This window comes from Erinaceus europaeus, chromosome X, assembly GCF_950295315.1.
Source record: "Erinaceus europaeus chromosome X, mEriEur2.1, whole genome shotgun sequence".
In the NCBI taxonomy this organism is placed as follows: domain Eukaryota; kingdom Metazoa; phylum Chordata; class Mammalia; order Eulipotyphla; family Erinaceidae; genus Erinaceus; species Erinaceus europaeus.
Window position 1 is genome coordinate 113476200 of NC_080185.1, and position 22249 is coordinate 113498448.

Genomic DNA, 22249 nt, shown 5'->3' on the forward strand with positions numbered 1-22249 from the left:
CTACTCTTCATGCTACGTTACACCCTACACAGCTCTGCATGTTTCTTCCTCCAGGTTTTTTTTTGTGGAGCCTGAGAGAGCCAAACCCTCTGCTTATTCTTTGCCCCTTCATTTGGTGTGATATCATATAACAGGCCAGGGTTGGGTGGTGTTCTGTATAAAATTAACTGTCAGTGTTGGCCTTGGTGCCAGCAAGAGAGCAGAATAACATTAGCCATTAGGGAGAACAGAGGCAGTGACTCTTTCACTCCTAACACCCTTTGTAAAGGACAGTCTTCATCAGATAAAGGGGGAGGGGAGTTCTAACTGCTTTTCATGACTACTTCAGGTCCATTTCCCTGTACTCCTCTTCTCCATACTGACCATATGTGAGGAGCAGATATAGAAAGAAAAATGAACATATAAAATCAAAGGCAATTCCCTCAGTTCCATAAGTCTGGGTTTTATAAGTTGTATGAATTCATTTGATCAGTGAGCTAGAAATAAGTGATGACCACTATTTGACTTGGTTTTGATTTCACTCAGGCACCTACAATATGAAAAGCCATCCCATTTCTTAAAACAAGTGACTAGCAAGACTCGGTTCTCCTTTAATGTAGCCCTTTAGATACGGAGACATAGCCAGCTCCCCTCTCTCTTCAATACCAACTTTCTCTTATACTGTGGGTTTCTGTCCTGAACAGATTGGAATCAAATAGGAGGGAAACATTTCAGTTGAAGAGAGATCTTATGTGCTTGTTGATGTCTCATTAACCTTGAGAGTGAGTGTAACTGGTGACTACCCGTCACAGTGGCGTGATGGTTTGTGGGGTGGGTGTGTGTGTGTGTGTGTGTGTGTGTGTGTGTGTGTATGTGTGTGTGGTGGGGGAGGATGGAAATACCTTGGAAAAAATACAAAGGGAAATATCACTCAGTGGCTCATCTGTCAAAAGAGAGGGCAGCTTTCCAACTGTCAGAACTGGCTTTATGATGGTTTCCTTAAGACTGATGAAACTACTACACGTTTTCCTGGGGAAACCTTTGGAAAAATATTCATCTGTGTTGCAATATGTTCAGTGAAGTGTTGGGGGAGGGACCCATTTTGATGCTGGAAGTATAGTCACGAGAAAAGCAAACAACCTGGGATATTACTATGGTTCTGTGATGAATGTGCATGTGCTATGATCCGTGTATCATTAAAAATATCACAAGCTACTCAAGGTGGGAAGGGCCTAATTCCACTGAGCCTCTAGTCAGATTTCCCTCATTACTAACCTCTATCTGATAATATGTCAATAAAACACACAATAACATGGGGAATTAGCTAGGTTCCAGGGAGAATGAGTTATCTGTGTTAGAAAGGAAACAAGAGCTCCCAGTTCACTGGGTGACTGACTCCCCTTGGAAAGAGCAGACTAAAAAGCCAGCAGATTTCCACTTCCAGACTTGGACCAGAGTCCCACAGACAACCAGCACCTTGCAGCCCTTGCTTGGCTCTTGAGTTCCCTTGGGGTTCCCGCTGAGACTGGTTCCTGTCGGCCCTCCCCTGAGAAGAGCCATAAGTAAACACGCTCCACAATCCCCACCAAGGTCCAGGAGAGAACAGTTCTCACCCATTTCTGTTGTTCTCTCCCAAGGTCTTTACTCTTCCACCTCTAGCCCTAACTCCTCCGCTTTTCTTAGGAACTTCCTGAAAGTTATCACCATTAACCTCACTTTCATATCAGATTCCCACCTCGGGAGGCTGGAGGCACAACCTGTTCCTACCAGCACAGCCCTCTGAGCCTTCTGCTTGTTTTCCTAGGCTCTCAGGGCCACACAGTCTGGCTTCTGCCCTCACCCCACGTCCCAAATTCACCCACAGAAAAGTGAATCCGCCGAATCCTTCTTTCCCCAGAAGTTTGTGCATATCTCAGGCGAGGAGCTACTGTGAGAGATGAAAAAACTGCGAATTAGAAACACCACCTCTGAGGAGTGTGTGGCGGAGATGGCTACCTCACTGCGGGGATCAGGGCAGGCGGGCAGCCGCGTCTGCGCTGGGGGTCGCTCTTCTTTCTGGGTGACTGGGAGGCAGTTCCCTTGCCATCCTGCCGCACACTCCTCTGCTCCCCGACAGCCCCTCCAAGGAGTCTCCCCCAAACACTCCGCGGTCAGTAGAAGGGAGAAAGAAAATGGGGGAGCAACCGAGAAGGATTCCTCCCTCCAGCGCAGTATTTTACTTTCAAGTAGCAAGACTTTCCAGAACGTCTTCTCCAGTTCCTGGCCCAGTTATCCCAAAGCCTCCCCGCCCCCAAGACCACTGCAGCCAAAACAAGCGCACTGACCTCAACACTGTGGCCGCCGCCTCCCCAACTGTTGCAAAGCTACCCGGGTGGCGGGGATCGCAGCAAGGGCCCGGCCCAAGCCGGGCCAGGACGCTCCTGGCCCTGGAGGCTGGAGGGCTCCGGGCGGCCCCTGAGGGGCGCGCAGTACTGCGAAGTCCCTGCGGCAGCGGCCCCGGATAGGAAAAGGCGGCGCTCTCCGCCCGGACCCCGGCGCGGCGCAGCGCCAGCCCAGCCCAACCCCGGCAGCCCCGTCCCCTCTCACCTTTAAGATCAGGTCGGTGTGGTGCTGGTCTAGCATGTTGGCTTTCTGGAAGGAGGTGACGATGACCCGGCCGTAGCGCCCCGGGGTCTGCAGATCCGAGTAGAGCCGGTGTTTGGAGCGGTTGACCGGGAAGAGGCTGTTGACGAGGTTGCGCTCGATCTTGGCGAGGCTGTGCTGGGGCGCCAGCAGGTGCTCCACACTCTCCTCCACCTGGTAGCGGCTGAAGCTGGCGCCCAGCAGGATGGAGATGAGCACCGGCGCCGAGGCGAAGAAGACCGGGTGACTGGCAATGAAGTGGCCGAGCCGGGAGAAACACGTCCTCAAGCCCCTGTGCAGAACCTGCCGCAGCATCCTAGAGCAGAGCGGGCGCGGGAGGAGGGCGAGGCGCACGCTCGGCGCGGGCTCGGGCGGCGGCGGCGGCGCCCGCGGCGGCGGCGGCGACGGTGGCGGTGGCGGCGGCGAGACCCCGAGCTCTCCCGGAGCCGCGGCGCCACCATCGGGGAGTCCCGCGCCGCGCCTCCGGAGGGCCCCCCGGGGCCGGTGACACGCCCTCCTGCCCGCGGCAGCGCCCGCTCCGTGCGCCCCCCAGCCCGGCGGCCTCCGCGCCGCCCCCACCCCGCCCTACCCCGCGCGCCCCCTCCACCCCCCGCCGCCTCGCCGCCCGGGGGGCTCCGTGCCGAGGGGCCGCGTCCCGGCGCAGCGTTCGGGGGGCCCGGAGGAGCCCCGCGGCGAGTCAGGACCCCACTCACCCGACCCCCAAGGCCAACGATGGGGTGGCGCGGGGAGCGGCGGCGGCGCTATCGCGGGCAGACTCTGCGCGCCAGCCTAGGAACACGAGGACAGAGAATCCAGGCTACACCCCGCCCTCCCCGGTCCGCACTCCCCTCCCCTCCCCCGGCCCGGCCCGCCCTCCCGGCCGCCCCCGGGGAGCCCCAGGGAGGAAGCAAGAAACCGCCCCGATTTTACAAACAAAAAAGTAAAGAGTTTTCCCGGGGGGCGTCGGAAGGACCCGCTCGGACCCGAATCCCCCCGGAGGCGGAGAGGAGGAGGCTGGAGCCTGCGTGCGCCCCGGCGCCCGCCCGGCTCAGGTGGCGGCGCGCACTGGCTGGTGCGGAGAGGGGGTGGGGAGCGAAGACGTTCGGACGTGGGAATCACGCCTCCTCTCAAGTCAAACCCTGGAAACCCCGGCAGGCACTGCAGCTTCCGCGGGCTCGGGTCCGGCTGTACACCTGGGGCGCTGCCGCCGGGAAGGCGGCCGGGATCCCTCCCTCCGCCTCCTTCAGGGTCGCTCCGGACTGCAAGGGGCTCGGGCAGTTGTGCTGCGCGCCCCGCAGTCACCCCCCTCCTTCCCCCGTAATAAAAGTGCTGATAATAACTGTCAGGCGGAGGATCCGCGGGTCGCCGGGGCTCCGGTGCTCCCTAACTCCCGGCTTTTCTCACTGCGTCCTCCTCCTTGTCCTCCTTTTCTTCCTCCTCCTCCTCCTCCTCTGTCGTCACTGGCGGGTCTGGGGGACCTTGCGCGGCGGGGCTGGAGCGGGCGCCCCTGCGGGAGGGCGGAGAGTGGCTGTGAACAGCTGGCCAGGGTGTCAGTAGCACCGCCACCCCGCCCTCTCTTCTAACGAGCGGGTGTAGGAGTGGGGAACCCCCAGTCTCAGAGCCGGAGAGACACAGGTTTCAGCGGGGGGCGCCGGCCGCTTAGCAAAGTTGGGCGTGTTGCGTGTGCGCGCCAGCCGCGAGCTAGGCAGACAGCCGCGTGGCTCCCCTCCACTCCCCCCTCCCGAGAAATCCCCGACAAGGCGGGCGCCGGCTCCCGGCCGGGATAGACCTGCGGCGGCGGCGGGAATGGCCACGCACAGGTACAATTCAGCGCGTTTGCTGGCGCGCTGCGAGCCCCGGGGGCTGTCCATCGTTGAGCAGACCCAGACGGACTCGGACCCCGGGTCCGGGCCGCCTAGGCGATCAGTCCGGCGGGGTGGCGGGGTGCAGGCGCGGGGTTGGGGGTCGCCAAGCTTCGCGCTCCGAATGCTCAGCCTTCCCTGCCCACGCTGCTGCCTTCAGCTCGGCCTCCCAATGCCAAGGGTCAGGCGAAAGGCAGCGGCAGCGGCGGGAGGCGCGGTCCCTGGAGTGTGGCACGCACTACAGAGCGTGGACTTGCATATTAATCAGAGCTGAAGGAAGAGGGAATTGGGAGAGGAGGAGGAGGTGGAGGAGAAGGAAGGGGAGAGGGAAACTGGTGGGAGAAGGCAACTCCGGGACACATTATTTCCTTTAGGATTCCACCCCAGACTCCCTAATGCCAAGCGGCCCTCCACTTCTCCAACTGAACTTGGGAACTTACACGTAGGAAACAGGAAGTCCTGGGCTGGGAATTCCCCCCCCCCCCTTCCCTTCCCTTCCCCTCCCTACACATCAGACTCTCATTTCCTAGATTCCCTCTGTGACACCTGCAGCAGCCCGCCGCCCACTCCGGGGGCACCAGCTCTGCCCTGCCCCGCTCCCTAGGTCCTTCCACCCATTTCTACCCTCGTCCACTTTCTCTGCTCGCCCGCACTGCTTCCCACGCAGCTCTGCTTGCACAGACTCTTACTGGACGCCTAGTCCTACCAGCAGCTTCCAGCCGACGCCCTCCACCCCCGCATTGCTACCCCAGGAGGGACACCTTGGAAGGGGCTAGAAGCCCCCAAGGCGCCACTCCTCTTGTGCCCTTCTCCCATGCATCTTAATTTCTGCTCGCCCAGATGCCGCTGCTCTGCAGCGCTTTGCTGATTCACGCTGATCGCGGAGGGAAAAGCCTCATGGACTCGTGTTCCTGTCAGAGGCGACCAGGGGAGTGCGACTGGCCGCGAGGGCACGCGCCTTGGGAAACCACCCAGGTGCTAAATGGCTGAGTGGATGCCCCGCACGACTTTCAGCCAGGACAGACTGAAAGACTGGAGGGGCGGGGGTGGGGGTTTACGGTAACAGTGGGAAACACTGCCAGCCCAGTCTTCGGCGGCCAAGAGGCGGCAGCTGGTGGGTGGGCACCTTACAGGAGGCCTCCAGTCGGTCGGTCTTCCCGCGGGGAGCAAACAGAGATGTTGCAGGTCCCAGTGCCAGTGCAGTGACTCAAGCCAGAGAAGGGAAGCCAGCTGCCTAGGCGCCTTTCACATTTCAGAGAAGCTCTTTTCATTCTGACTTTGTTCTCCCTCTAAGTGGTTCCCGCCTAACCTGAGTTCATTTCCTTTCATGCAATTTTCAGCCTTTTCTTGTGAACCTTCTCGCAGACCATGGGGCTGGGCAGAATCTTCCAGCAGGAGAAAGCCAGAGTAGCCCAGCTGGCCTGGGTGGGAGTGTCATCCTCCCACACGGAAAAGAAGCATTTGCTTCTAGTCTTTCCAACTCTATATTTAATTGTCCTTATATATTTGGGGAGGGGACTTCCACATTGTCTGTTTTAATTCGTAGGCACAGAACAGCCACAGAGTGACTCTTCCTATTGCCATTTTTATTGTGGGCACTCCAGTTAGTGTGGTCTACATTGACTGAGAGGGAGGGAAGAGAAGGAGTTGACTCCTCCAGATTTCTTTCCATTTGGGTTTAGTCATTCAGGAGAGCATTGCCACCACCAAAGACTTGCATTTGCATTTCGATAATGACCCAGGGAAGAGATCTTCTGTTCATCACTACATTGGTAAACCTTTTTTTCTGATTAGAATTAAAATATGTGTATACACACAGACACATATGTACTATAAAGAACTTTTGAAAGTAGAAATAGGAAAAGGACAACTGTATCCCTGTACTTTGGCTTCTTGATAGTTTATTAGAGCATTGTGTAGACTGTTGTTAATGTTCGGAGGCTCCAGCCGGCTGGGCTAGCGTCGCGGTGGTAGACAGAGACAGACTCAGGGACACAGGGCTGGGCTGGGAAGCTGTGTATCTTTATTCACCAACGGGCAAATCACCACACCATGTGCTTCCCCATGTTTCTTTCTCAGCTGCTGCTGGGACTCTGCCCATCCTTAGCATACGGGGCAGGGAGAAAGAGGGGCACGAAACTAGCAAGGACCAAACCATTTCTCTCAGAGGTAGGGGGAAGGGGACCAAACCAACACGAAGAATACCAACAGTAGACAATACATTAATGATATGGAAGAAGTTAAGGCTATTTGGTCCCATAGTCCCTATGTTGAATCCTTGTTCCTACTTATTAACCATGATACAAAGGGTGAGTGAACTAACCTTTTTATGTCACACTTTTGCCTTCTGGAATATGGGAATGATTATATTAGTACCTATTCTCTTAGAGATGCTGTGACCATTAAGTAGGTTATAAAAATGGAAGGCATTTGAAACAGTGTCCAGAATAATAATAATAATAAAATACCCAGTGATATCTGTTTTTCTTTTAGTGGTATCTGTCTCTCTCTGCCCCCCCCCCCGTGTGTGTGTGTGTGTGTGTGTGTGTGTGTGTGTGTGTGTGTGTGTAAAAGGAAATCACTCCTTGCCCTCCACAACCTGACATGACATTATCAGCTGGGACTTTGTTGTGAGTAGTGAGCTACCTGGTGCTTACAACAACAAAATATTTAAAAGCTTTGGTGTTCTGTTGAATAAAAACCATGTCTCAAAACACTAATGCCAAATCAAGTCATTCTGTAGCTATGATGGATCCAGATGAAACTAGGACAAGTCCATAGCCATGTTTCAACACAGACAAAACATGAACTTGTCTAAACTACGAAAGTGACCCAGCGTGTCTGTGTTCCTGTCCTGGCTAGTATGAGTGACTGTTGTAATTTACAGCTTTAGCCTTGGTCTAGCCTTTTTTCCCAATAGACAAAGATTTATTAAGACATCCTATCATAAAACTACTCCTGCTTTCTGACAGCACCCATCCAGATCAAGCCCAGTTGCCTTGAGTCTTCTCCCAAATTACTTAGCACAGGCCCTGGCCCTACGATAACTCCTTTCTAAGACTTTTTTTATTGAAGTATCCCTCAGTTTTCCATGGTGCATATTCTCACTACATCAAAAACTTGGCATGTTCAACTACTGCTGGAGGCTAGTGGCCTTTGACAGGAAGCTGTTGGTATTATATACAAAATATTTGTATACTTTATTTTCATAATGAAAAGTTTGTTGGGCAATCCTTTTTTCTATTAAATAGATCATGAGCATTTTCTCATGTCAACTAATATTGCTGTAAAATATTTTCCAGCTTAAAATTCTATCATATGAGTGAAATTTCTGTAACTTTATCATTTTGTTGGTTATTTAATTTTTATATGATTTTTTACTACCACTACAGATGACAGTGAGATAAACATCATGTCTGTAAATCTTTGAATTTCCATTTTTTAGGGCCAAACATTCATCACTAAATTTAAAGTCAATTTCTCCTAACAGATGCCTTTCTAATTGTTGTTAGATTGATAGGAACATAGGCTTTCTCCCATAGGGATTAAATTTGATGATAAAATAAGTGAAGTATTCCCTCTTAGGAGGTTTTATCATCTGTTACATTTAGAAATAATCTCTTGGCTCAGTCTTACTCAGGGACCCTAGAGAGACTGATTGTGGCATGGGGAAGTAGGAGCTAAAAGAAAAGTTTATTTGCTTTGACAAGGTTAGAAACAAGGGTCTACTCTTGTCTAGAAAGTGTGTCAAACATTAGCCTTCAATAAGCATGTCACCACTTTCTGTCTGAGAAACAACAAAATATTTTCATGGAATGTACCTTAAATTTCAACAACTCTTTGCCAGCAATGAAATCACTATGCATTGCAGGTCATGCAAAGGATATTTGGACAATTGTAATTAAGGATGGCACTTGGTATTGTGTGCTTCTCAGTGCTTCATGCTATCTAGACCTCAGTAACACTGACTGATTTCTAAGAGGTGGGCTTTCTGTCATCCAGAAAGAGCTGGATAAGTTTTCTTGGGAAATGGAGATCCTTGCAGGAAAGGCCACAATACAGCAAGAATGTTGGGAAACTCCCCTGGCAAGCATCAGTATTACCTTGAGTGGGGATGTGTCCACGAACTATCGACTGGGGCTCAACCTTGGTTTGACCAAGGTAGAACAATATTTTAATACCTGAAATTGGCCTTGAAGAGAGACTTCTGGAGAGAGTTTAAACTTCTACTTGAAGAGAGAATACATGTGTAGCAAACCCTAATGGATTGTTTAAGGAAAAGAAACATTGCTATGTGTAGGTGATCCCTGCACAAAAGCACAATGACTGGATAGCTGAGTCTCTCAGGGACTTCTGCTACTCTAGTAAGCTCTCCATAACAGCTTGAGCCTGTTTGAAGTGTTCTCTGTCAGGATGGAAGGAGAAAAGTCATGCAAAATCATCCCTCAGGGCTAAGACATCTATGCACCAGTTCAAGGAGAAATATTTTTTTATATTTACAAATGTGTCTGAAGTCTCTTCCCCCTAATTTTCATAGATTAGTGATTTTAATTGGTTTTACAGTACTATACAACTTCAGTGATATTCCTTTTTTTTTCTATATGAGTGTGAGTCTCACCATACCCACCACCAAAGTTCCAGTGTCCTTTCAGTATCACAAATACCCACCAACCTTGTCCTCTCCCTCCAATAACCACCATGTTGTTCACTGAAACTAAATGTTAGTTTTATTGTTTTTCCAGTCATTTCTGTAGTTATTTATATTCCATATATGAGTGAAACTATCTGGCGATTGCCTTGCACGTATTTTGCTAAATATAATAACCTAGAGTGAGTTTCATCCATTTTATCGCCCAAAGCATGATTTCATCATTTTAAACCACAGAATAGTATTCTGTTGGTGATATGTTTCACATCTTTATACAGTCATATGTTGATGGGGATTTAAGTTATTTCCATGTTTGGGCTCCTGTGAATAGTGCAGCTATGAGTGTAGGGATGCAGCTATCCTTATAAACATAATTTTGAAGAAGTGTTTTCCTATCCACAAGATAAATGGCCAAGAATAGTATTGGAGAATTGTCAAGTACTTCTAATTTTATTTATTTCCTTTTTTAAATTGTTGTTGTAGTTATTATTGTCGTTGTTATTGATGTCGCTGTTGGATAGGACAGAGAGAAATGGAGAGAGGAGGGGAAGACAGAGAGGGGGAGAGAAAGATAGACAGCTGCAGACCTGCTTCACTGCCTGTGAAGTGACTCCCCTGCAGGTGGGGAGCGAGGGCTCAAACCGGGATCCTCACCCAATTTTATTTCTTAAAGCAGTTTCCATGACATTTTCCATAGAGACGGAATCAATTCACATTCTCACCAATAATGTATAAAGAGTTCCTTATAATGAATGTGATGAAGGAAGGTGAAATGTTTTTCTTTCTTTTTTTTTTTTCTTTATAAAAAGGAAACATTGACAAAACCATATAATAAGAGTGGTACTACTTCACACAATCCCCACCACCAGAACTCTGTATCCCACCCCCTCCCCTAATAGCCTTCCTATTCGTTAACTCTCTGGGAGTATGGACCCAAGGTCATTGTGGGATGCAGAAGGTTGAAGGTCTGGCTTCTGTAATTGCTTCCCTACTGAACATGGGCATTGATAGGTCGATCCATACTCCCAGTCTGCCTCTCTCTTTCCCTAGTGGGGTGGGGCTCTGAGGAAGCAGAGTTCCAGGACACATTGGTGGGGTTGTCTGTCCAGGGAAGTCTGGCCACATCCTATTAGCATCTGGAACCTGGTGGCTGAAAAGAGAGTCAACATACAAAGTCAAACAAATTGTTGACCAGTCATGAACCTAAAGGCTGGAATACTGCAGATGAAGAGTTGGGGGATACTCCAGGAAGGTGAAATGTTTTAACACCTGTCTTGGGGAAATATGGAAATGTATCCTCATGACAACAATCCTGCAAACAAACATTCTTTCAATAAAGTGATACTGAAGGCAGAAAAGAGTACTTTTAGGGGGTTGGGAGATAGTTCACTCAGTAGAGCCCATGTCTTATCCAGTGTGAGACCCTAAGCTTGAGGTTAGAACCACTTGGGATTACTGTGGCACATAGGGAAGTTCCACAGATAGTAGGGCAGTGCTGAGGTACTCCGTCTCCCTCTCTCTTTCATTCTCCCTCTCCTATTTTCTGTTTCTGAAAAAAAAAAAATAGAACGAAAGCTGTTGACCTGGGAGCTGTGGAATTTGCATGCACAAAATATACTTATATCCAGCCCTTTATATTGATACATGCATATATGTGTGTGTGTGTGTGTGTGTGTGTGTGTGTGTGTGTGTGTATGTGTGTATGTGTGTATGTATGTATGTATGTATGTATGGAGAGTTCCTTTGAGAGAACTCCTTTGGAACAAACTATTTGGATATCTGTGCTCACTATGCCACCAGTAGGTTCAGGCAGCCAAGTCCAAATGTTTGTTTTGGTTTTTGTTCCTGACAGAAAACTTGACCTTCCTCATCTTTTCTCCATCTTTCAAAATCTTCTTCTTCCAGATCCTCTTAAAATTCTAACTCATTGGAGTAGGGCACCAAAGAAAAAACCCTGGGTGGAGGGTGAGGGTGAATGTTCAGCTTCACGGGATGGTGGTGGGGGGGTGGGGGGAGGGGATGGGACACAGTTTTTTGGTGGTGGGAATGGTGTTTATATATACTCCTATCAATTTGCAGTTATATAAATCACTATTAATATGAGAGGGGAAAATTGATTGAATATCTCAAACTTTTTAAAGCACAGACTGAGTCTTTTTAATATATAGGCTGAGTCTTTGATATGTTGACTCTCTTAGAAGCTTAGTCCAGGGAGAACAAAAGCAACTGGTAGTACAGCTATAGGCAAACAATGTCAAAGGACATGAAATATGGTGAGGGTGTGTATGATACAGCAAATCCTAACAAAGGGATTCTTCAAAGTTAACCCAATTGCCAAACAATGTAATTATTGCAATAACTATCTATTATCTTCTTAAACCCTAAGACAACAGGAATCTCCTGCCTCCTCTATAGAGCCTATGTTTCTCCCAATCCTGGAACCTCTGGGGTGGGGCTCACTTCCCTGCATGCTTCTCTCAAGTCAGGCCAAATGATATTGTATCCACTGATTCCAACCTAATCAATGCAACAAGTACCATCTCAGCATGCTTCACCTCAGGCTGTGTAACAGAGACATTAGGCATGGATTGCCAACCCTTCTCCCTCATCACTCTCTGGTGAGACCTTTCCTTTCATAGGATTCTCTGATTCCACTCCAGGAGGTTCACTTCCTAACAAAGTCCCAAAACCTAGATATAGACCAGGTCCCGTAAGATAGAGCATATGTTCACATGTATCTATAAATTAGGGCAAAATATATACCTGAAAGCAAAAATACACAATAGTCTGTAGTGAGTCAGTATCAAGTTCATAATGAAATAGTGTCCACTTAGACTTAGATACCCTCCTCACCTACTTCCTATTACAGTTCTCTCACTCACTCCAAAGCTAACCTTATCAAAGCAAGGACTGCAAAAGCTGAATAAGGGCAAGAGACTGGCATACTTTAACGATGACTCTGAAGTCACTATCAGTCCACCTCATTAGCTGGGGCCCTAATCGGGGAGTCCTGAGAGTCTGTAACAGACATGATGGACCTAGACCTCAAATAAATTCCTCTCTCCATTGTTTCTAGTCATCTCTATCAGGAACAACAAAAGAGACCCCTTTGTGGTCCCCCATAGAACCTTGCCCTCAACCTGGATCAACAATGGTAGAGAATGTTCCATCCACTGAAGTAAGATGGGTCAATACTAGGGCAACATGGAATGTTCCTACTCATGACCACAGAATGTGAGCTCAGATCTAGAGGGATGTAGAGGTCACACAGGCTCCTAAGTTAATTATGGGCTCCAGATCACATCAATTGATGGACTTTACAGTAATATTTATACCCCTTTCCCATATTAGGGAGATACTCTCTTCCCTGATCCAGCTTTCTGGTCTTTTTCCCAGCCATGACATCATCTCCCCAGACAATAATTAGAATTCACCTGCATATCAGATTTCAGGCTCAGGCAAAAACAAAACAAAACAAACAACAACAACAACACTAGTATAGCTACAGGCCCTTTGAAATATAACTAAAATATGCCTACTAGCTATCTATAAAATGGCGGACCCCCCCCCCAACGCTTCACCTGCACTATTCCAGCCTTTAGGTTCATAATTGTCCAACAGTTTGGTTGTATATTAACTCTCTTTTCAGCCACCAGGTTCCAGATGCTAACAGGATGCGATCCATGGACAGGCTACCCCACCAATGTGCTTTGGAGCTCCGCTTCCTCAGAGCCCTTCCTCACTAGGGAAAGAGAGTGACAGCTTGGGAATATGGATCGACCTGTCAACGCCCATGTTCAGTGTGGAAGCAATTATAGAAGCCAGACCTTCAACCCTCTGCATCCCACAATGATCTTGGGTCCATACTCCCAGAGGGTTAAAGAGTAGGAAAGCTATCAGGGGAGAGGTTGGTATATGGAGGTCTGGTGGTGGGAATTGTGCAAAGCTGTACCCCTCTTATCCTATGGTTTTGTCAATGTTTCCTTTTTATAAATAAAAAATTTTTAAAAATCCTAACTCATATATCTAACAGACTTTCTCTGACTGCCTTATCAGCATTGATAAACTTAATTGGTTCAGTTTTTTATTTTTATATTCATTTATTTATTTATCTTTTGTTGAAATTATTTTAGTGATTTATTTATTTTATTATTTAAGAAAGAAGACATTAAAAAATCATAGGATGAGGGGTTACAACTCCACACAATTCCCGCCACCAAATCTCTATATCCCATCCCCTCCCCAATAGCTTTCCCATTCTCTATCCCTCTGGGAGCATTGTTGTGGGTTGCAGAAGGTAGAAGGTCTGGCTTCTGTAATTGCTTCCCCGCTGAACATGGGCGTTGATTGGTCGATCTATACTCCCAGTCTGCCTCTCTCTTTCCCTAGTAAGGTGAGTCTCTGGGGAAGCGGAGCTCCAGGACGCATTGGTGGGGTCTTCAGTCCAGGGAAGCGTGGCTGGCATCCTGATGGCATCTGGAACCTGGTGGCTGAAAAGAGAGTTAACATACAAAGCCAAACAAATTGTTGAAGAATCATGGACCCATAGGTTGGAATAGTGGAGATGAAGTGTTGGGGGGCACTCGCTGCAAACTAGTGTACTACTGCTTTCAGGTATATATTTGCCCTAGTTTATAGATAACGTGTGAACATATGTTCTATCTCCTGGAATCTGGTCTACATCTAGGTTTTGGGACTTTGTTTGGAAGTGATCCACCTGGGATGGAATTAGAGAATACTATGAAAGGAAAGGTCTCACCCAAGTGATGAAGCTGAAGGGTTGTTGTTCCACATCTGAAGTCTCTGGACACAGTCTGAAGTGAAGCATGCTGGAGTGGCACTTGTTGCGTTGATTAGGTTGCGATCAGCGGATGCAATATTATTTGATAAGAATTGGGAGAAGCATACGGGAAAGTGGGCCCTACCCTAGGGTCCCAGGACTGGGGGAAGTTTAGGCTCTATAGTGGAGATGTGAGGTTCCTGCTGTCTTACGGTTCAAGAAGACAATGGATAGTTATTGTTATCATCACATTATTTGGTAATTGGGTTAGCTTTGAAAAGTCCCTTTGTTAGACATACAATCAGTTTTCCCCTTCTCATATTAATTAGTGATTTATATGACTACAATTTAATAGGTGTGTACATAAACACCATTCCCATCACCAAAAGATTGTGTCCCATTCCACCCACCCCACCCCCCTATTTTAGTGATTTAATGTTGATTTACAAGATTATAAAATTACAAGGTTGAGTCCCACACTACAGCCTCTAGCAGTGTTCTATTTTTTTGAGATACACTTGCAACACACACTGTGTAGGGGAGTTTGATTATGGGGGAACTATGTGTGGTGAGCCAAATGATCAGGGGTATCACTGTCTCTTCTGCTCCCTTTTTGTTATTTATTTTAATTTTATTAGTGACTTAATATTGATTTACAAAGTTATAAGATAATGGGTATAATTCTGCACTGTTTCCACCACCAGAGTTCTGGATTCCCAGTCTCTTCATTGGAAGCTACAGCAGTTCTCTCAAGGCTGCAGATATGTTTAACTATTCTTTCTACAACTATCTGTCTATACTTTTTTTTCACTTATTTTTTTTTATTTATAAAAAGGAAACATTGACAAAACCATAGGATAAGAGGGGTACTACTTCGCATAATTCCCACCACCAGAACTCTGTATCCCATCCTCTTCCCTGATAGCTTTCCTGTTCTTTAACCCTTTGGGAGTATGGACCCAAGGTCATTGTGGGATGCAGAAGGTAGAAAGAAGGTCTGGCTTCTGTAATTGCTTCCCCGCTGAACATGGGCATTGACAGGTTGATCCATACTCCCAGCCTACCTCTCTCTTTCCCTAGTGGGGAAGGGCTCTGGGGAAGTGGAGCTCCAAGGCACATTGGTGGGGTTGTCTGTCCAGGGAAGTCTGGTCGGCATCATGCTAGCATCTGGAACCTGGTGGTTGAAAAGAGAGTTAACATACAAAGTCAAACAAATTGTTGAACAATCATGGACCTAAGGACTGGAATAGTGTAGATGAAGAGTTGGGGGGGGGGTTCCTCCATTTTGTAGATAGCTAGTAGGCATAGTTTAGTTAAATCCCAAAGAGCCTGTGGCTATACTAGTTTTTTTTTTTTTTTTCCTTTTTCTTTTTGCCCCTGAGCCTGAAATCTGATATGCCGGTGGATCCAAGTTATTGTCTGGGGAGTATACTTATATATATTTGCCCATTTTTTTCCCATGGTCCCATCTTACCTCCCATTCTAAGTCATATCTACACCTGCTACTACTTCTGAATGTTCCTCCATTTTCTCTCTCTGGATTCTGATGGAGTTGGAGTTCAGAGTCCTCTAGTCATCTTCCTCCTATCATTTGTCTCCCCCCCCCCCCAGGATTATAAACCAAAATTCTTTTTGAGGAGTAGAAAGTGGGAGGTCTGGTAAGTAAGTGCTTCTTTGCTGGACATGGGCATTGGCAGGTAGGTTTACACACCCAGCCTGTTTGTATCTTTCCCTAGTGGGGTAGGGCTCTGGAGAGGTGAGGTTCCAGAATACATTGCGAGGTCGTCTGACCTGGGAAATCAGGATAGAATCATGAACTTGGTGGTTCACAAAGCATAATATTCTCCAACCCCATCCACTTTATCCTAAAGGACTCAATATCATCCTTTTTATTTCTGAGTAGTACTTCATTTAATATATGTCCCATAATTTTTATCCAGTCATCTGTTGAAGGGTATTTTGGTTGCTTTCACATTTTGGCTATTGTGAATAATGTAGCTGTGAACATGGGAGTACATATATCCTTTTGAATTAGTGTTGTTGTATCTTTTGGATAAATGTTGAGGAGTGGAACTGCTGGATCATACGGTATTTCCATTTGTATTTGTTTAAGGATTTTCCAACTGTTCTCTGTAGTGGTTGTACCAGTTTGCAGTCCCACCAGAAGCACAATAGATCTCCTCTCTCCACATCCTTTCCAATACTTAATCCTGTCCTGTTTTGTTGATGTAGGCCATTCTCACAGGCATGAGGTGATATCTCAATGCGGTCTTAATTTGCACTTCCCTGGTGAGAGAATTGGAGAATTTGTGCATGTGTATCTCTTTAGAGAACTGCCTACTCATATCTTCTGCCCACTTTTTATTGGGTTGTTCTTTTTCTTTTTTGTTGAACTGTAGTAGTTCTCTATATGGAAGTTTTGCACCAAACTCTGCTCAATAAGTTTTATTTGGATTGTTTCAGTGGACAAGTTTCTACAGTGGTCAACAAGTAGAAATTAAGTAAAGGGATCCCTGCTATCAGGAGATTTCTAATCTAATAGAGTCAGATATACTGAGGATTGAAATATAAACTTAAAAAAATACAGCACTGGGGAATGAACCCAAAGCCTTGAACATGTGTGATACTACTGCCAAGGGGATATCTCAGTTCATGTTTTTCATTCTTTATTTCTTTGAGAGGGAAAAAGGAAGAGGAGGGATGGAGGGGCAGAGAGAGAGAGAGACAGAGAGACAGAGAGAGACAGAGAGAGGAGAGACATCATAGCACCTTCCATCATCATGAAACTCCCCAGTGCTCTTCATAGTGTTCCTATGTGGTGCTGGGACTTGAACTCATGGCCACGCACATGATAAGGCACATACTCTACTGGGTGAGCTATCTCCTGGCCCCTAAACTTGAAATATCAGAAGAGAAGCCACAGACAACTGATTGGTGGCTCATTAAATCCCATACGCCCATATTTAAAGTCATGACCAGTACTTGTATTCCTTTATTGTGTGTTGATGAGGAGGGGGTATTTACAGAAGATGTTATGAGTCTAGAATATAATCTCTTGAGTTTTAAGAGTAACTGTGCTGACAACTTACAAGAATAGTAGAAACTGGGAAAAAGAACATTTTAATACATTTTATGTGCTAAGTTTAGCCTTGGGCATATTTATGTGCCTTAGCCTATGTAATTTGCAAAATCACTCTGTAGGCTATTAAGAGTTGTCAAATCCATTTTATTTTATTTAAAAACCCATTTTAAAGAGAGGAAAATGTGGATTATAGAGATTAAGTATCTTGTGGAGTGTTGCTATGTAATAGAAGGATAAATAGAATCCAAGGCTGATATATATATACACACATTTTTTTGTTTATTTTTCTCTAAGTGGAAACCTACTTGATTGTTTTTCTAGAGTACCTTGACTGGTTATGGTTATTGTAATGTATCAAAAACATCTTAATCAGATAACACAATATGCCATAAACATTTAAATGCAATTTCTGGATTTGGTATTCATTTACTAATACTGTAAAGTGGACTATTGCACCCTATCTACTAATGTTTTCCAGTGTTTGGATTTATTTCTGATGTTGGTATTCCTTAAAGGAGTTCTGTGGATCAACAAAAATATTGTTATGGAGCCCAAAGTGTTTGTTGATCTAATTCAACCCACTCTTTTTGCGGATGGCAAAACTTCTGTGTCCCTTGCCTGATTTTTAGTAAGAAAAAAATCCCTCAAAATGTTAAAGTGGAAAACTGTCAAATGACTCAAATATACAACAACAAAAAATAAGCAAATGGACTCTGATCTTATGCTTATTGAAATTCTACCACTTTTTAGTGGTTCACCAGTACTCATTCTACTACAAAGGGAAATAATCTTTCATACTCTTCCTTTACTTTTCTCTTTAATGAGAACAGAGACCATTATAATAGCCAGATTCATTGTCTTATCTGTGAATAGAAGGGACATAAGAAAGCAAGGGGTTTCCTGATACAACTCTTAGCTTCAGGACAGTCTTTCTTTGATGTTTATATATTTAATCCCTTTTAAATTGTACTCCAGAGCATAACCTAAGAACAAAGCACTTCATCCCTTCTGTTATTAGAACTGTGTACTTCTTGCTTTGACTTTTAAAAATGACAGAGCTACAAGGCATTCTGTTCCCCATGGCTGATCACTTCCTTCTAGTGAGTGACATTATGTTGGTGAATTAATTAATAGTAAAATCTTATTTGCATATTTACAAATATTAGAATTGTAGAAAAGTTACATTTGGAGGTAGCTCCTAAGAGAGGCTAAGTGAAAGAAGGAAAAATAAAAGGCTCCATTCCTCAAAGTATAGGACTTGGTAATTCTAGAGCAGCTTTGCTTCCACCTTCAGGCACCTTCTTAATATTGTAAATGGATTATTGTAGAGATATGGAAAAGTCTGTTCTGCTCTGGGTTTAAAGGTTTAGCCGCAGGTGAATGCCATTACCTCCTGTAGTGTGCCAAGCAACAGAAACTAAGTAGTTCAGCTGCTGGCCCAGCCTTTGGCAAGGATAGTCTTCCATCTAGATCTGTTCTATTGCTGCAGTTCAGATTTCTGTCCATAAAATTAAATTAATAAAAGACAATAGCAATATTTTCCTGGTTGGGAGGCTATCCAGGTGTAAAACTTGGTAATGAATATGAAATGCTTTGAGCACCCCCCCCACCTCCACTATTGGGCCTCATAGTTCTATGGCACTTTGCTGAATATGGAGCAGTAGACATATAAAGACCTTGCTTTGGAGGGGTCCAGAGCTCAGTGAAAAGAGGCCAATGAGTGAAACAACAAGCATTACATAGTACGGCAAAGACACTGTTATTAGAAGATCTGTGAGAAGGTTCCCCTAACCCAGCCTGAAGAGCAGAGGTAGGGTTGAGAAAAGTTTTGGAGAGGATGTATAGGGATGGTGCTCCATCCATTTCATATTATTTAATATTTAAAGGTCTAGTCATGTATAAGAGAGAGAGAGAGAGAGAGAGAGAGAGAACAGGAACACACTAGAGCACCAGTCTAGCATATGTAGTGTTGGGGATTGAACTCAGGACCTCATACATGCAGCTCCTCACCCACATGGTGTTCCATTCTTTTAAAAAATATTTATTTTTATTTATTTCCTTTTGTTGCCCTTGTTGTTTTTATTGTTGTAGTTACCATTGCCATCTTTGTTGGATAGGACAGAGAGAAATGGAGAGAGGAGGGGGAAGATAGAGACGGGAAGAGAAAGATAAACACCTGCAGACCTGCTTGGCCACTTGTGAAGTGACTCCCCTGCAGGTGGGGAGCCAGGGCTGGAACCGGGATCCTTATGCTGGTCCTTGTGCTTTGCACCACCTGCGCTTAACCCGCTGTGCTACAGCCCGACTCCCAGTGTTCCATTCTTATCCTTAGTCCACTTTGTAAATTCACTGTAAGCAGTTCCTATATATGCTGATGACTTCTTGCTTCTCTGTTTGAGATATTCTCTAGTTATAGAGTAGGCTGAAAGTGCCAGGGAGCTAACACCCCTTGGGATGACACTTAATCAGCAAGGGACAAGAAAAATAGACAAACCCCCAAGCTCCCTTGTTTCTCCATGGGTTAACTCAGATGTATTTCACACAAGCTTTCAAAGACTTCCCAGCAGAGTTGAACCCCAGTTACCCACAGCAGTAGCCCACTCAGACACACACTTAATCATCTTCTTTTTCTATCTACTTTCTCTGCTCCCGCACTGTGCTTTCTGGGAATTCCCTCCCAAATGAACCACTTGCACCCACATCTCTGTTTCAGGATCTGTCTTGGGGGAACTCAACCAAAAACAGATGACATCTAAATGGCATCTCAAAGGTTAGTGGTTAGTCAAGCCTAGTGCATTTAATGGTATGTAAATTATACCTCAGTAAAGCTGTTAGAAAAAAAAATTAGCCATCTTCCTATGGAGAGAAAGAATATTCCAGGCAGAAGGAAAAACATTTGAAATTGCAAGGATAGGGTAAAGAGCTTTACTTGCTTAGGGAACTACAGATAGTTGACAATGATGGGTCATCAGTAGTTTGAAAAAGTAAATAAGAACTGAGTTAAAAAGGGATTTTAATGCCTGAATAGAAAGGAAAGGAGTGGTTTATGGATTTTTAGGGGGATAAAATTGGCAGGAGTTAGGTGATTGGAGAATAAAGCTAAGATATTGTATCATAGTTTCTAAAGACACAGTACCATTCAAAAGAGCTGTGCTAAAACCATATCCAACCTCAGATGTATTAATTTGTTTTTACCAACTTAGAGAACTTCTTGTTGGAGTGAGGAAGAAGGAGAAATGGACTATGTTAAGCTCCAAGTTACAACAAATGGGGTGAATGCCATGGCTTGAACATAAAGGTTGCCTAACTGAGGTCATTAGCCCAGAAAAAGTCCACAGGGTGGAGGCTAGTAGTCACTAGGTCAGATTCAAACTATGGTAATTCAGGTGGATCAATAAATGTCCTTGCTCACAGAAAAAAAGAGTTATATCTTAGACCCAATGCTTAGGTGAGGCTACTTAATTTGAGGAGAAGGAATGGAAAGGGGGAGGGTGCAGGAAAATGAACAGTATGGCCTTCATGGGTGAGATGCTCTGGAAGCTTCCCTTTTTGACTCTTCACAGTTCTCTCTGTCATTATGATCCATGTCTGAGTATTTCCCCTCTGATGACCCTCTAGAATCCACCGCTGATGGTGATCAAAGACCCCCTCCCATACATAGGGTCCCCTTTCCTTGCTTATATATTTAACTAGAACACACACACACACACACACACACACACACAGCCCGACTCCCGGTGTTCCATTCTTATCCTTAGTCCACTTTGTAAATTCACTGTAAGCAGTTCCTATATATGCTGATGACTTCTTGCTTCTCTGTTTGAGATATTCTCTAGTTATAGAGTAGGCTGAAAGTGCCAGGGACACACACACACACACACACACACACACACACACACATACACTCTCTACATGTGAGTGTCTTAATTTACAAAATTAGCAATCACGTTAAAGAAAGTAGGAACCAGCATTTCCTGGTATCAGGCACTCATCCTTTCATGTATATGATCATTGTAATGGAATATTTTATCCCTACTATGAATTATGCTGCTATAAATATTTATATGAGTTTTTGTATAGGTATATGTTTTCATTTCTCTTGGGTCTATACACCTAGCAGTGAAAAAGCTGGGTCATATGATGACTCCGCGCTTAACAATTTGAGGTACTATTGTTTTCCAAAATGCCTGGACCTTTTTATATTCCTACCAGCAATGCTTTGCTTTTTTGTTTGTTCTAATCATTGTATATGCTAAATTTCTCTACTTATTAGACATCAGTTATATAAAACCTTTGCACTCTTATTCTTGATTTATCTTTTAAATTCTTATTTTTTTCATGGTGAAAGATTTTTCTTTATATCTTAAAATGTTAAGTGAAAATTCACATGATATCCTAGTGAAAATTAGGACAATGAGATCATCTAAAATATTTTTGAATAAACCAGTGCATCACTTAGATACAGACAGATCTCTGTGAGCATTCTGAAGTTCAGATTATGACTCCCGTGTCTTTCAGTGGAAGCCCACACCTTCAGTAGAGTCCTCAATTTGAGGGGTTTTTTCAAGCCATGGAACAGCAAACAAGTAGCTTAGGGATGACTGTTATGCCTTCTCACTTTGCATTCAGAAAGGGAGAGGGAGGAGGAAGAGAACAAAGGGAAGAGGAAGTTTTAGAGTTGTATTAAGACTACAAAGACATAATGTGCTGCCTGTTGTTTATAGCTTTGCCAGCAGCTGAAAGGCCTGAGTTAGAAAAGTGAATCTGGTTTAAACCCACCTGGAAGCTTACCCAGTCTATTTCTCAATCTTTTCAAGTTCAAAGCACTGCCTCCGCTTAACTCCTTCCAGTTTCACCCTACATTTATTTATCCATTCAGTGCCTGTCATGCTGGCCAATGAGTGATGAGGAAAGTGAAGGGATGTGGGTAAAAAGATACTCCCAAAGGGCTAAAGAATAAGGGGACGGGATGGTGGGATACAGAACTCTGGTGATAGGAATTGTATGGAATTGTACCCCTCTTATCCCATAATCTTGTCAATCATTATTAAATTATTAATAACATAATAATTTAAAAAAGCAACATGAGAACATTTGTGTACATAGCCCTTCCTTCACCTCTTTGACTGTCATCCTCCCCAGGGGCATTATGTTTAGTATGCCTCCCCCAAAGCACTAACACTCGTCTCTATAAAACAGTAAAGTTGCTAAAGCCTCATTAATGAACTCCTCTATAGAACAATAAAGGTGAAATAAGGTCGTGACAAAATCCCACT

The 22249-nt window shown here is 45.3% G+C and overlaps 1 protein-coding gene across 1 annotated transcript in view; it reads right to left on the reverse strand.

The window, feature by feature from the left end:
- PTCHD1 (patched domain containing 1) overlaps nucleotides 1-5025 on the reverse strand; it is a 70086-nt gene extending 65061 nt beyond the window's left edge. The window contains exons 1-3 of the mRNA XM_060182861.1: nucleotides 3942-5025; nucleotides 3315-3390; nucleotides 2566-2917 (exon numbers count right to left, since the gene is read on the reverse strand). Coding sequence (XP_060038844.1) covers nucleotides 2566-2916 — 351 coding nt within the window. The 5' untranslated portion in view covers nucleotide 2917; nucleotides 3315-3390; nucleotides 3942-5025. The remainder of the gene's footprint in view (nucleotides 1-2565; nucleotides 2918-3314; nucleotides 3391-3941) is intronic.
- Between the last annotated feature and the right edge of the window lie 17224 nt (nucleotides 5026-22249).